We start from the raw sequence: 12051 nt of genomic DNA on the forward strand, positions 1-12051 counted from the left end.
CTGGGGTCTGCCTTTGAAATGGCAGGAGATAGCAGATGCCTGCTATGACTGTGTCGTCTGTGCCCAGGACAGCCCCCAAAGACAGAGGCTGCCTTGGGAGACATAGCAGATTACGCGAGTCGGGGTGCCCCTCACTCCCTGGCAAGTGGATTACACTGGACCCCTGCCTAAGGCCCGCAATGTGATATACGCGTTTACAGCAGTGGACACTGCTGCGGGGTTGATGTTTGCTTGGCCGTGTCCGGCTGCGGATCAGCGGCATACAGTGGTCGCTTTTACACGCTGTGCGCCCTCTATGGGCGCCCCCAAGTCATTGAAAGTGACAGGAGTACCCATTTTAGGGGGCAGTAAGTGCAGCGCTGGGCTGCCAGGATGGACGTGCAATGGTTGTTTCATACCCTGTATAACCCACAAGCAGCTGGCATGATTGAGCGCTATAATGGTCTTTTGAAGCAAGGTCTCCGGGTGTCAAAACACCCTCCCGCGATGCGTGACTGGGCCTCACGTCTATGGGACGTCCTGAGAGTCCTGAATGAGAGGCCACAGAAGGGAGGACCCGCACCAGTAGAAGCCCTGCTACATCGAACAGCCGCTCCCATTCAATTACAGGTTACCACCAGTGAGACTCTGTTAAAGCCAGGCTATGGCAGAAATGGAAACATTTTGCTGCCAGCACCCACATGCTTGAAAGTAGGGGAACGGCAGCAATGGACTTGGCGCTGGCAGGTCAAAAGCCCCCACTGTCGATGGTTGGGCCTGATAGCCCCATGGGGGGCCGGTTTGACTCATGATTTGCAAGTGACGCCAGGGTGGTGGCTGAGTGGCCACCACAAGTGACTGTAGTATAGGGAGGTCCCGATACCGGGATGATTTTGCAGGGAACCTATGTGCTCTCACTATGGCCTATTATGGGGTCCCCTGTTCTGTTACATGTTAAAACTATGCAAGGGACCCCAAGCACTGCCATAAAGGTCTGGTACCACGAACCGGGAAAGGTGCCAGTGGCAGCGACCCTCCTTTCCCAGGACGAAAAGCTAGCGTGTATCCTCCCAGATGGAAGGGATTTGCCATTGTTGGTTCCTAAGACTACTGTTTCTTTTCGTCCGTAGGTGCCTGTAGGCTAATATGGCACAGGGACCCTCGTGGAAGATGCTTGTCGCGTAGATTATGAGGCGAGAACCTGTAGGGGTGGAGTGCGGGGACAAAGCCTCAGAGAGCAGTTTCTGAGCTCTCGGCCTCACGTGGAAAAGTGCTGGCTCGGGTAGTAAATGGCCATCAACTGTGATTGGATGGCCATCAGCTGTGGCTGGTTGGCCATCCGCTGTAGCCGGTTAGCCAATTGGCCACTAATATAACTGCTGCGGCTGTGCTGGAGAGGGAAGTTGGTTGATTGGCAGCAAAGTGGACAGCAGGTCGCACGTCGTGTGAATCCAGCCTCCAATGAGACTATAGTGGTGTGACTCCCCTACCTATGGCTCCGTGGGTGTTCCTTTGTGGCCTCGCCACATCCTGCGTTCTTATGTGGGGACCGGGAGCAGAGACCCCATAGGCTGCCCCGTGCAACAATGTCCTACAGGTGTCTCGTCCCTTACCTGGGCTAACTCAGGTGACCTGTGTCCACAGAGTGCTCACAGCCCGCCATCCTGCAGGCAATGTTCTAGTAAGTTCCTCAGAGGAACCAGAGGCTGGAAAACTCTGTGGGGCCTTAGACTTTTCAGACACCATAGCATCCTGCCCAGGAACTTGGAGGCTTCTGGGGAGCAGGCTCCTGGTTCCCAACTCGCAGCCCCCCCCAAATTATCTTCTATCCCCCCATGGGGTGTCCTGTGCCCCCCACTCACTTGCCCCAGCTCTGCCCACAACCCCAGAGAGCGCTGCCCCTTGGGTGAGAGGTTCGCACCTGACCCCCTTGCGTCGCTGCCTCAGGGAAGAGGCCCATGCAGACTCTGGAAGGAGGCTAGGGGCTGCCCGTTTAGAGAATTCTGGGGTCTCGGGGTCCCAGAGCATGTCCAGAGCGAGTACCCATCTTGCTCCTGGGATCCCTTGTCTTGTGGGGAGAGACTCAGGCCTGAGTCTAAGAGCAGTATTGATGCTAATTCCATTCCACCTAATTCATTGAGCGCCTACTGTGTGCCCCATCTACCCGCTGTAGGTTCTGGGGATTTAGCTTTGAACAAACAGAAGTTCCGGCACCCACATTCTAGTGGGGGGAGACAGGCAGTAAATAAAGAAACGAATACGTGTTATTCACAGATAGACTATATTTCACGTGGGTGATGCGATTAGCGTGCTGTCTGGCAGGTGTCAGGTGGCCGTCAGCTCTGACGTCCCGGCGTGGGCTTGTTGCTGGGGAAAGGATACGGCCACGCTCTCTGCGGTTGCCTCCTTCCGCCGCAAGGGGGCGAGCGGTAGTTTGCTCCTAATAGTGCTGCGTGGAAACCCAGTTTGACGAACTGAGGGCCAAGAGTGACTGAATTTTATGCAGGAGCGATCGGGGAAGAAGAGGCTGAGTAATGTTGTGGAACTATAAGAAGGCTGATGCTGCTGGGATGTAAAGGACCAGGGCATGTGGGAAGCCAGGTCCGCAGAATTGCTGGGACTTGTCTGGCACACTGAGAATCTGGACTTCTCACTGCGGGCACTGGGGAGACACAGAAGAATATATCAGGATGGGCGAGACGTGAGCCTCTTTGCATTTTTGAGAGATTGTTCTGGGGAGCTGAGAGGGAGATAGACACTCTTGGAAGGCACATATAACCATGGAAGCTTCTAGAAGTTAGTTTTCAACCATGAGGGAAGCCACAATTAGTGTGGCCAATGTTCCAGAAGCAGAGAGGGTGCAGAAGGAAACCAAGTCTGTGATAATATTGCTGAGCCACTGGTCACCTAAGACCAGCCCTCTTACCTTTGACACTCGAGTTGATTTTTACTATTTTCTTTCAACCTCCTAATTGGTTAGGACTGTTGTATTTACTGTATTTTTGAAACGTTGTGTCATATAATGGTTGTGGTAGGCTGTAAAATGTCTCCCCTCGCCCCGCAAAGATACCCATGTCCTAATCTCTGGAACCTGTGAATGTTACTTTATTTGGCAAAACAACAACGAGAACAACATCATCCCCCAAAAGGTCTTTGCAGATGTGATGAAGTTAAGGACGTTGAGATGGGGAGATTATCCTGGATTATCCAGGTGGACCCTTAGCACAACCATACGTATCCTTATAAGAGGGATATTTGACTACAGACAGAAGAGAAGGTGATGTGAAAATGGAGGCAGAGATTGGCGTGATGCAGCCACAAACCAAAGGTACCGGCATCCAGCAGAAGATGGAAGAGGCTTGGGACGAATTCTCCCCTAAAGACGTCAGAGGGAGTGTGGACTTCTGGCCTCCAGAACTGAGAGAGAACACACCTCTGTTGTTTTAAGCCACTTAGTTTGTAGTAATTAAGCTAAGTACTGCAAGCTTAAGACTAAAAATGTCAGGCTGGGTTAAAAAAAAAGTAAGTCCAACTACATGTTTTTTACAAGGGACATAATTTAAATATATACTGTTTAGACATGGTGTGAGATAAGAGTCCAACTTCGTTTTTAAAATTTTATTTATTTTTATTTTTAGTTTCAGGTGCACAAGACAAAGTAATACTTACACGTTTACTATTTATATCCCTCTTCCCCCATCCACTATCCCTCTGTTATCGCACCGAGCCATTACATTTCCACTGTCTCTATTCCTGATGCTGTACTCCGCTTCTTGTAAGTATATACATACATATATATATATATATATATATATATATATATATATATATATATATATATATAATTATAGTTGGCATTCATTATTGTTCAGCTTCAGGTGTACAGTGCAGTGATCTCCAGCACCATTTGTTGAAGAGACCTATTCTTTTCCTTTGAATGACCTTGGTACGCTTATCAAAAATCAGTTGGCCTTGGGGGGGTTAGAGTGCGATGCTCGTAACACCAGGGTTGCCGGTTCGATCCCCCACATGGGCCACTGAGCTGTGCCCTCCACAATTAAATTGAAACAATTACTTGGCTTGAAGCTGATGGGTCCTGGAAAAACACACTTAAAATAAATAAAAGTTAAAAAAAAATCAATTGGCTGTAGATACATAGGTTTATTTCTCAAATCTGTCCCATTGATCTCTATGTCTACTCTTATGCCAGAACCATGCTGTTTTGATTACTTAGCTTTGTAATAAGTTTTGAAATCAAGACGTGTGAACCCTCCAACTTTGTTCTTTTTTTTTCAAGATTGTTCTGTCCATTTGGGGTCTCTTGGAATTCCATATGAATTTTAGGATTAGCTTGTCTATTTCTGCAAATGGCTATTGGTATTTGAATAGGGATTGTATTGAATCTGTAGGTTATGTTGGGGAATATCATCATCTTAACAATATTGTCTTCCAATCCATGAACATAGCTTTAATTTATTTCAACAATGTTTTATACTCTTTATTGTAGTATTTTTCTACACCTTTTGTTAATTTTATTCCTAAATTTTTATTCTTGATGCTATCGCAAGTGGAATTGTTTTTCTTAATTTGATTTTAGGATTCTTAATTTGATTTTAGTGCATGGAAATAAAACTGATTTTTGTATGTTGATCTTGTATCCTTCAACTTTGTTGAATTCTTTTATTAGCTCTAAAAATTTGTGGATTTTCAAAGGACCTGCTATCTGTAAGATCACATAATCTGCAAATAGTTTTACTTCTTCCTTTCCAGTTTGGATGCCTTTTAGTTCTTTTACATGCCTAATTTCTCTGGTTAAAACCTGTACAATGTTGAATAGCAGCCTTGCTGCTGCTGGATGGGGTTGAAGATCCAGGTTCTCTGACACTATGGCTTCCTGCTTGATATTTTCTTCTTCTTTTTTTTTAACCATCCTTTTTTTTTTTTAAGTTTTTTTATTTTACTGGGGAACAGTGTGTACTTCCAGGACTTTTTTTCCCCCCAAGTCAAGTTGTTGTCATTTCAATCTTAGTTGTGGAGGGCACAGCTCAGCTCCAGGTCCAGTTGTCGTTGCTAGTTGCAGGGGGCGCACCCCACCATCCCTTGCAGGAGTCAACCAGCAACCTTGTGGTTGAGAGGATGCGCTCCAACCAACTGAGCCATCCGGGAGCTCAGCAGCAGCTCAGCTCAAGGTGCCGTGTTCAATTTTAGTTGCAGGGGGCACAGCCCACCATCCCTTGTGGGACTCGAGGAATCGAACTGGCAACCTTGTGGTTGAGAGCCCCCTGGCCCATGTGGGAATCGAACCGGAAGCATTCGGAGTTAGGAGCACGGAGCTCTAACCGCATGAGCCACGGGGCCGTCCCCTAAACTTTTTTTTAAAAGTAAAGTTTATTGGGGTGACAATTGTTAGTAAAGTTACATAGGTTTCAGGTATACAATTCTGTAATATAACATCTAAATGTCACATTGGGTGCTGACTACCCAGAATCAATTCTTCTTCTATCACCATACATTTCACCCCCTTTATCCTCTTCTACAATCTCCCCTCCTGCCTGATCCTCAGGTAACAAGTAAACAGTTATCTGTGTCTACGAGTTTTTGTTTCTTTATTTTTCATTTATTTATTTTATTTATTTAGCATAAACCAATACAAATTTATTAGAGTTCTATATTTGTGTGTGTGATTGTGGGGAGCTGACTCATAAAGACTTAAACTAAATGAGTCAAGCACAACTTAGCAGCAGTAAATCCCAAGGAGAGCTTATCTAAACAGAAGAAACAGATAAAAAACATCTGTTCCGGGGAGAAGGATTTATCTAAAGGTGGGAGTACAGTCAGGGCCAAACATCAAAATACAACAAGGTTACTTTGTAATTGCTGTGTCATCTTACTGCTGTAATCTTACTGTCTTTGTGAGCATAAAAGAGAACTGTAAAATAAAGTAGGTGCGGCAGTCTAATGAGAACTGCTTGCCCTCCCGATCCCATCTTTGTCTCTTGTCTTCTTTTTGCTCAATCCTCGCTCCCCACTTCAGGACCGTTCGTCTCGTCGGCAGGCTCCGACAGTGTGTGGTATGTCTTTTTTTTTTTTTTTTTTAGTTTCAGGTGTACAAAACAATGTAATAGACATTTATCATTTGTGTCCCTTACAAAGTGATAACCACCCTCCCAATATACTACCTCTCTGACATTGCGTACAGCCATTACTTTAATAGATGAACTTTTAAATTTCTTTTGGAGCAAGAAGGGCTCTAATAAAAACAAACAAACAAAAAAAACATAAAAACTATTTCTTCCACCAAGTCTTTCAATTCTTTCCATGTTTCCCTGAAAATAAAACCTAGCTGTACCGTCAGCTCTAATGCATCTTTTGAAGCAAAAATTAATATAAGATCCGGTCTTATTTTAATATAATATAAGACCTGGTCTTATTTTCGGGGAAACATGGCATCTGTAAAATCATGACAATTAATGTGGAATCTCCCTATTACAACTGGGATACACACAGATGTACAAAAATCATTTGGGGTCTAGAGAAAGGAAAGAAATAGGATTAAATCGACTACCACTTTTTCTGGTCCATGTTGGACCATCTAAATTAACTGATAAGTATACCACTATTTTTAAGTAGCACTTAAATACAATGAAGTATTTAAAGATGTGTAAAAGTAGTTACTAAATGTAAAAAGGGAAAAAGAAGCATGTGGGAGATGGGGATTAACCACAGATTTCATGGAAGCCAGAGTGGGGATTTCTACAATATTTTTCTTCTGTTTGATATTTTAAAAAGATTATTCCAATTTACAAACTAAACTAAAGGGGGCAGAGTAGAAGTAGCGAGATCAGCTAGATGATTGCTGAGGTACAGATGGTGATGGTAGCTTGGGCTAGGATGATGGTCTTCAAAATGGAAGAAAAAGTGATATTTATGGTTATTAAAAATCTTTGTTGCAGGACTACTGACCAGCAAATATCAGAATCTTGAGTGTCTTGTGTCTGTGCTCCTCAGGATGGTCCAAAAATACTCAATTCTTATAGAGGGCTTGTTGGGGAGGTGCTCCTGCAGAGAGAGAGAGATAGAGAAGGACAGAGTACATGTTCTCTCAGAGATGGGGTGACGGGGACCTCAGCAGAGACTGCATATCAGGGTGCAACACAGACAACCAAAGCCCACCCCCTGCTCTCCCCTTTCCCAGCCTGGACTAGAATCGCACACTTACCTGGGCACAGATCCTGGTGAGGGGGGCGGAGATGCAGTTGGACTTCGTGCCTGGGACCTTAAACCTCACAACAGCCCGATTCTGAGAGCCCAAGGACTCAAGGCAGCAGTGCTGGAAGCAGGGCCAGAAGGTGCAGTAGGGGCCACAGAGGCGGGTCTGGTTCAGGGGCAGGATGGTCCCCTCATCACAGCACTGCTCCAAGGGGTTGAAGATCTGGTCCCCACACATGGGTGCTGGCTGGCATAGCAAGAGTCCAGTGTCTGGAAGAGCCATGACAGAATGGGCTCCAAGGACCAGTCTAAGATCCTTGGGAACTTCGACTCCCACCCATGGTGCCACCCCTTCCATCCTCCCTGCACCTGTTCTCACCTGTGACTCCTTCTGAGCGTGAGCCCATGATTTCAAAAATGAAGATAGCAGCTAAGAAACAGAAGGAGAATGAGAATCATGCTATAGAGTAGCCTTCTGGTCACTATCATTGGCCCCAAGATGATGTCAATGAGCTTCCTTCATTGTTGGTAATAAAGAGAGATTTGAGTAGATTTTGAGACTGACTCTGGGTGGAAGGAGGGCTCTGGAAAGAGCTAAGATTCTGGGCTGGCCTGTGGCTCAGGCTGTTGGAGCTTTCTGCTCCTAACACCGAAGGCTGCCGGTTCGATTCACACATGGGCCATTGGGCTCTCAACCACAAGGTTGCTGGTTCGACTCCTGGACTCCTGCAAGGGATGCTGGGCTGTGACCCCTGCAACTAACAATGGTAACTGGACCTGGAGCTGAGCTGTGCCCTCCACAACTACGATAGAAAGGACAACAACTTGACTTGGAAAAAAGCCTGGAAGTACACACTGTTCCCCAATAAAGCCCTGTTCCCCTTCCCCAACAAAATCTTTAAAAAAGGAAAAAAGAAAGAGCTGATATTCTGAAAAATTTGCAGGTTGGGAGAGAGATTTGTATATAATTAGAGGTACCATGGGGTGATTACAAGGTGGGAAGTGAGGAATTAAATAAGAAAGACAATTAAGTTTGAAGTTCAGAGATACATTACGGGTGTGATAACACTTAAGCTGGACTTGGGGCTGGAGCCCCCCTTACCAAAGATTCTGGGCACCATGGTTCTTCATTACCTGGTGGAGCAGCAGAAGATCTGGGTGTGGGACCTTACACTGAGACTTATATAGACTCACACGTTACAACAGCTCAGTGCTGCTGGAAAGGGAGGAGCATGAAGAATAATAGGTCAATGTAAGGAAAAACCACATCAACTAATAGGGAAGTGTTCCTGAACCAGTTCCAACTGTCTGCCACCTTCCCAGATAGCTCAAAACCTTAGTAAATAGTATGTTGGGACTTTTCAAAGTTTTGACATGATTTTCTTTGGACGCTTTCTAGCAAGGGGAAACCCAGTAGAAACAATTTCTTGGCACATTCCCCACCAAACACCGGCTTTCTTGGCACGTTCCCCACAAAGCACTGACTTTTTTTAGACTCCCATACTTGTCCATCCTGGAAGTTTCCAGGGCTCTCTCTATGCCCCCATGCAATCCACCTCCGGACCTGCACTGTTTATAATTCTTCAGTTATTCACAGGAAATTGTGAAGGTGCGGCGTGATCTAGAAGAAGATCAGGGGCTGCAGAAACTCTGCTAGGGAGAACGGAAAAGGAATAGATTGATACAGGGTAGACGTCTGGGATTCATTAAACAGACTGAAAGGCAGCTCCCTGTAGAGTGCCTTGTCCAAAGAAAGGCTCCATCCATGTTTTTTACTATTATTTTATTGTCACCAATGCTGTCATTGTGAGAAGATAATGAGTGGGGTATTATTAGATATTCCCCTGTGTTCTCTGCTGGCTTCTTCCCCATATTACAGTGAAAATATTGGGAAGGTGCAAGAGAGTTCAGGCAAAGACTATGAGACCTTGTAAAAGCTCATAGTTAGTGGGAGGGACTCCGCCCTTTTCTCTTTAAGTGTATGTGCCATAGTTCAGTATGGGTGGTCAATGCATGCATGTATATTAGCCCTCCTCTCTTAAATTGGCAGATGTTTGATTGTGTGGGTTAGTATTTGTGTCAGCAGGTTTCTATAATGTCTCCTCCTGCCCATGCACCCTAACAGGAGTCCCGGGTGTGGAGAGTCACAACCCATTTACACAGAACAGCTGCTGGGAAAACAGAGCTTGAAGAAGTACATTCCTATTTCCTAAATTAATTAGTTTTGCTTCATTCATAATTCTTAACCTACAAGCAAGGAATTCCTGACTGAAATAGAAAGCCCCAGATAAACAATACAACTGACTATGAAGCAAAATTTTAAAGGTTATTACTACAAGAATTAATCTTTATATAATTAAATTACCTACATAGAAAATCCTAGGGAACCTATTGTCAATAAAGGGGAAGGCTGATATTTTGGTGAGAAAAAAAGCCCTAAGCTCTTTTCAGATTTAGACAATTCAAAATGGATGGTAGGACACCCTGTTTTGGGGTTGTAATGACGAGCAGGGAAAGGAAGGAGGAGGGACACATGCTAGAATGGGGCTAATGAATTTATTTATTTAGAAATACCTAATCAATGTATTTAGCAATATGCAATAGCAAAAAACAAAGGCAATTAATAGAATGTGCTAATGTCAGAAAGTAAAGGTGGTTAAAACTAAACTATATATGTTGATAACAATGTCATGTCAAAGGAGTACACATATTTATAAGTTTAAGAGATCCCAGCATATGCTTACTATTGATCAAAAATCACTTGGCTAAATACACAAATAACATCAGTAAGGAGTATCCAAAAGCAGCGATAAGCTCTATAAGATAGTAACTATTACAGTAGATGCCAAAAGCTCACCAAACTGGGAGAGAACAGCACTGGAAAAGTCATACATCAAAACCTTGTCAAGTCTGTGGCTGAGAGAACCTCAGGCATCTCCCACACCGTTGCTTGTCAGTTCCTAAGAATGCTGTGGTGTAGGCATTGTTGTTGTTGTCAGAAGTCAGGGCGTCTTCTGATGTAAGCTGCAAGCTGCATACAAGTTCTCCAGATGCTAACAAGTTCTCAAGAAGGCTAATCGAGGGGAACAACACTGGAGAGGCCGGGCACCAGCCAGACCTCCCCAGGTCCGCGGCTGCAATTCAGGACATCCCCTGGTGTTGTAAGCTGCATGTTGTTGGAAGTCTTCAAAAAGTTAGAATGATGAGAAATCACCAATGACAAATGACCAAATGATGAAATGATAATTATTAACAGTCAACTGAGGTCTGTCTTACATATTTTCTCAGATGTACCTTAGAGCCAAGTTTCTTGTTCGTGCCTCCCCCTCCGGGAATGGCCAGTTCTGGGATTGTCCAGCAGTTACTGATATGAGTGCTGCCTATTCAGCCAAAGGGCCAATTCATCCGGATAAGCAACAAGGCCTGGCAACGTGTCTGTCCTGTTGTCCTGTTATAACTTAGCTACTTCTCCACTTTATCTGCTGATGTGGGGGAAACAGACAGAACAAAGAGGGAATTCTTAATGCCTGATCAAGGATTTCTTTAACCCTAAGCTAACCATCACCTCACAACACGGACAGAACAACAAACATCATCTCATATCTCCCCTGCTCAGGAGAACGAGACCAAAGGGGGAATTTACTCAACTCGTGATCACAGCACAGAAATCACCTCACACACAGGAACAGACAAAAGGTAATAGACAAAAGCTCACATCAAGCAATGAAGACAAATTTTCTTCAACATCTTCCCCACAGGGGCAGACAATGCCACGTTGCAGCTGAGCAGGTTTAAAGCTTGCATGGGGGTGAGGTAGAAAGCCTCATGCCTCCTCATCACTGGGAGACGGCAAGGAGAAACGTCCTAGGACAGCATCCCTGAAAGATAGATAAGCAGTGAGAACAACTTCATGGCGGTTCTTCATAAGCGTCCCCTGCTCTCCTGGCCGAGAGGGTTAGAGTGTTCCACCACGACTCACGTTCGCTGCACTTAATTCTTGCTGTGTGTCCCATGTGGAGACGTGAAAGTACCAGGGAGCTTGAGCCATCTCCTTAAACCTACCAAACATAAAAAATAAAAATAGCTCCTGGAACTAATCATTGACGTTGGAAAGCCTGTAGGGTGCAAACGCAACGTGCAAACAAACAAGGTTTCTAGGCACTGGCGTTAACAATTAGAAATTGAAACTTAAAAGAAGAGTCCCATTTACCCCCTGCCCCCCATTGAAATACTTAGGGACGAGTCAATAAAACATGTACACGACGTACATGCAGGAAACTACAAATAAGGGATGAAAGAAATCAAAGAAGAAATAAATAAATAGGGAGACTTATTTACACAGTGACATAAAATGCAGTATAAATATAGTTAAGATGTCGTTTTTCTCTAAATTGATCTACAGATTTAACATAATTGCCATCAAGATCTCAGCAGGAATTTTTGGAGATTCAGACAAGCTAATTCTAAAATTTTTATAGAAAGGCAAAGCATATTAAAATAGCCAAAACAATTTTGAGAAAAAGAAAAAAAGGATGGAGGACCCACGCTACCCAATTTAAAGCATTACTATGAAGCCACAGTAATCAGACAGTGTAGTATTGGCAAGTGGATAGACAGACAGATCAGTAGAATGGAATACAGGCTAGAAATAGACCCACACAAATATGCACAAAGACGCAAAGGCAACTGGAGAATTAGAATCTTTTCAATAAATGGAAGTAGAAGAATTAGGCATTCATTTACTGGGGCGGGGGGTGAGAATCTATAACTATACCTCACATTTTATATTAATACAATGTTTAACTCCAAATGGATCCAAATGTAAAATCAAAAACTACAAGTCTTCTAGAAGAAAACCATGGA

The 12051-nt window shown here is 44.4% G+C and overlaps 1 protein-coding gene across 1 annotated transcript; it reads right to left on the reverse strand.

Moving 5' to 3' along the window:
- Positions 1 to 6951: 6951 nt before the first annotated feature.
- IGFL4 (IGF like family member 4) lies at positions 6952 to 8309 on the reverse strand (the record flags this gene model as incomplete). The annotated part of the gene is made up of 4 exons (XM_081032502.1): positions 6952 to 7038; positions 7199 to 7458; positions 7568 to 7618; positions 8291 to 8309. The coding sequence occupies 4 exons, from the start codon at positions 8307 to 8309 to the stop codon at positions 6952 to 6954; spliced, it is 417 nt and encodes a 138-aa protein (XP_080888628.1).
- Between the last annotated feature and the right edge of the window lie 3742 nt (positions 8310 to 12051).

This window comes from Rhinolophus hipposideros (assembly GCF_964194185.1).
Source record: "Rhinolophus hipposideros genome assembly, chromosome: 21".
Lineage (NCBI taxonomy): Eukaryota > Metazoa > Chordata > Mammalia > Chiroptera > Rhinolophidae > Rhinolophus > Rhinolophus hipposideros.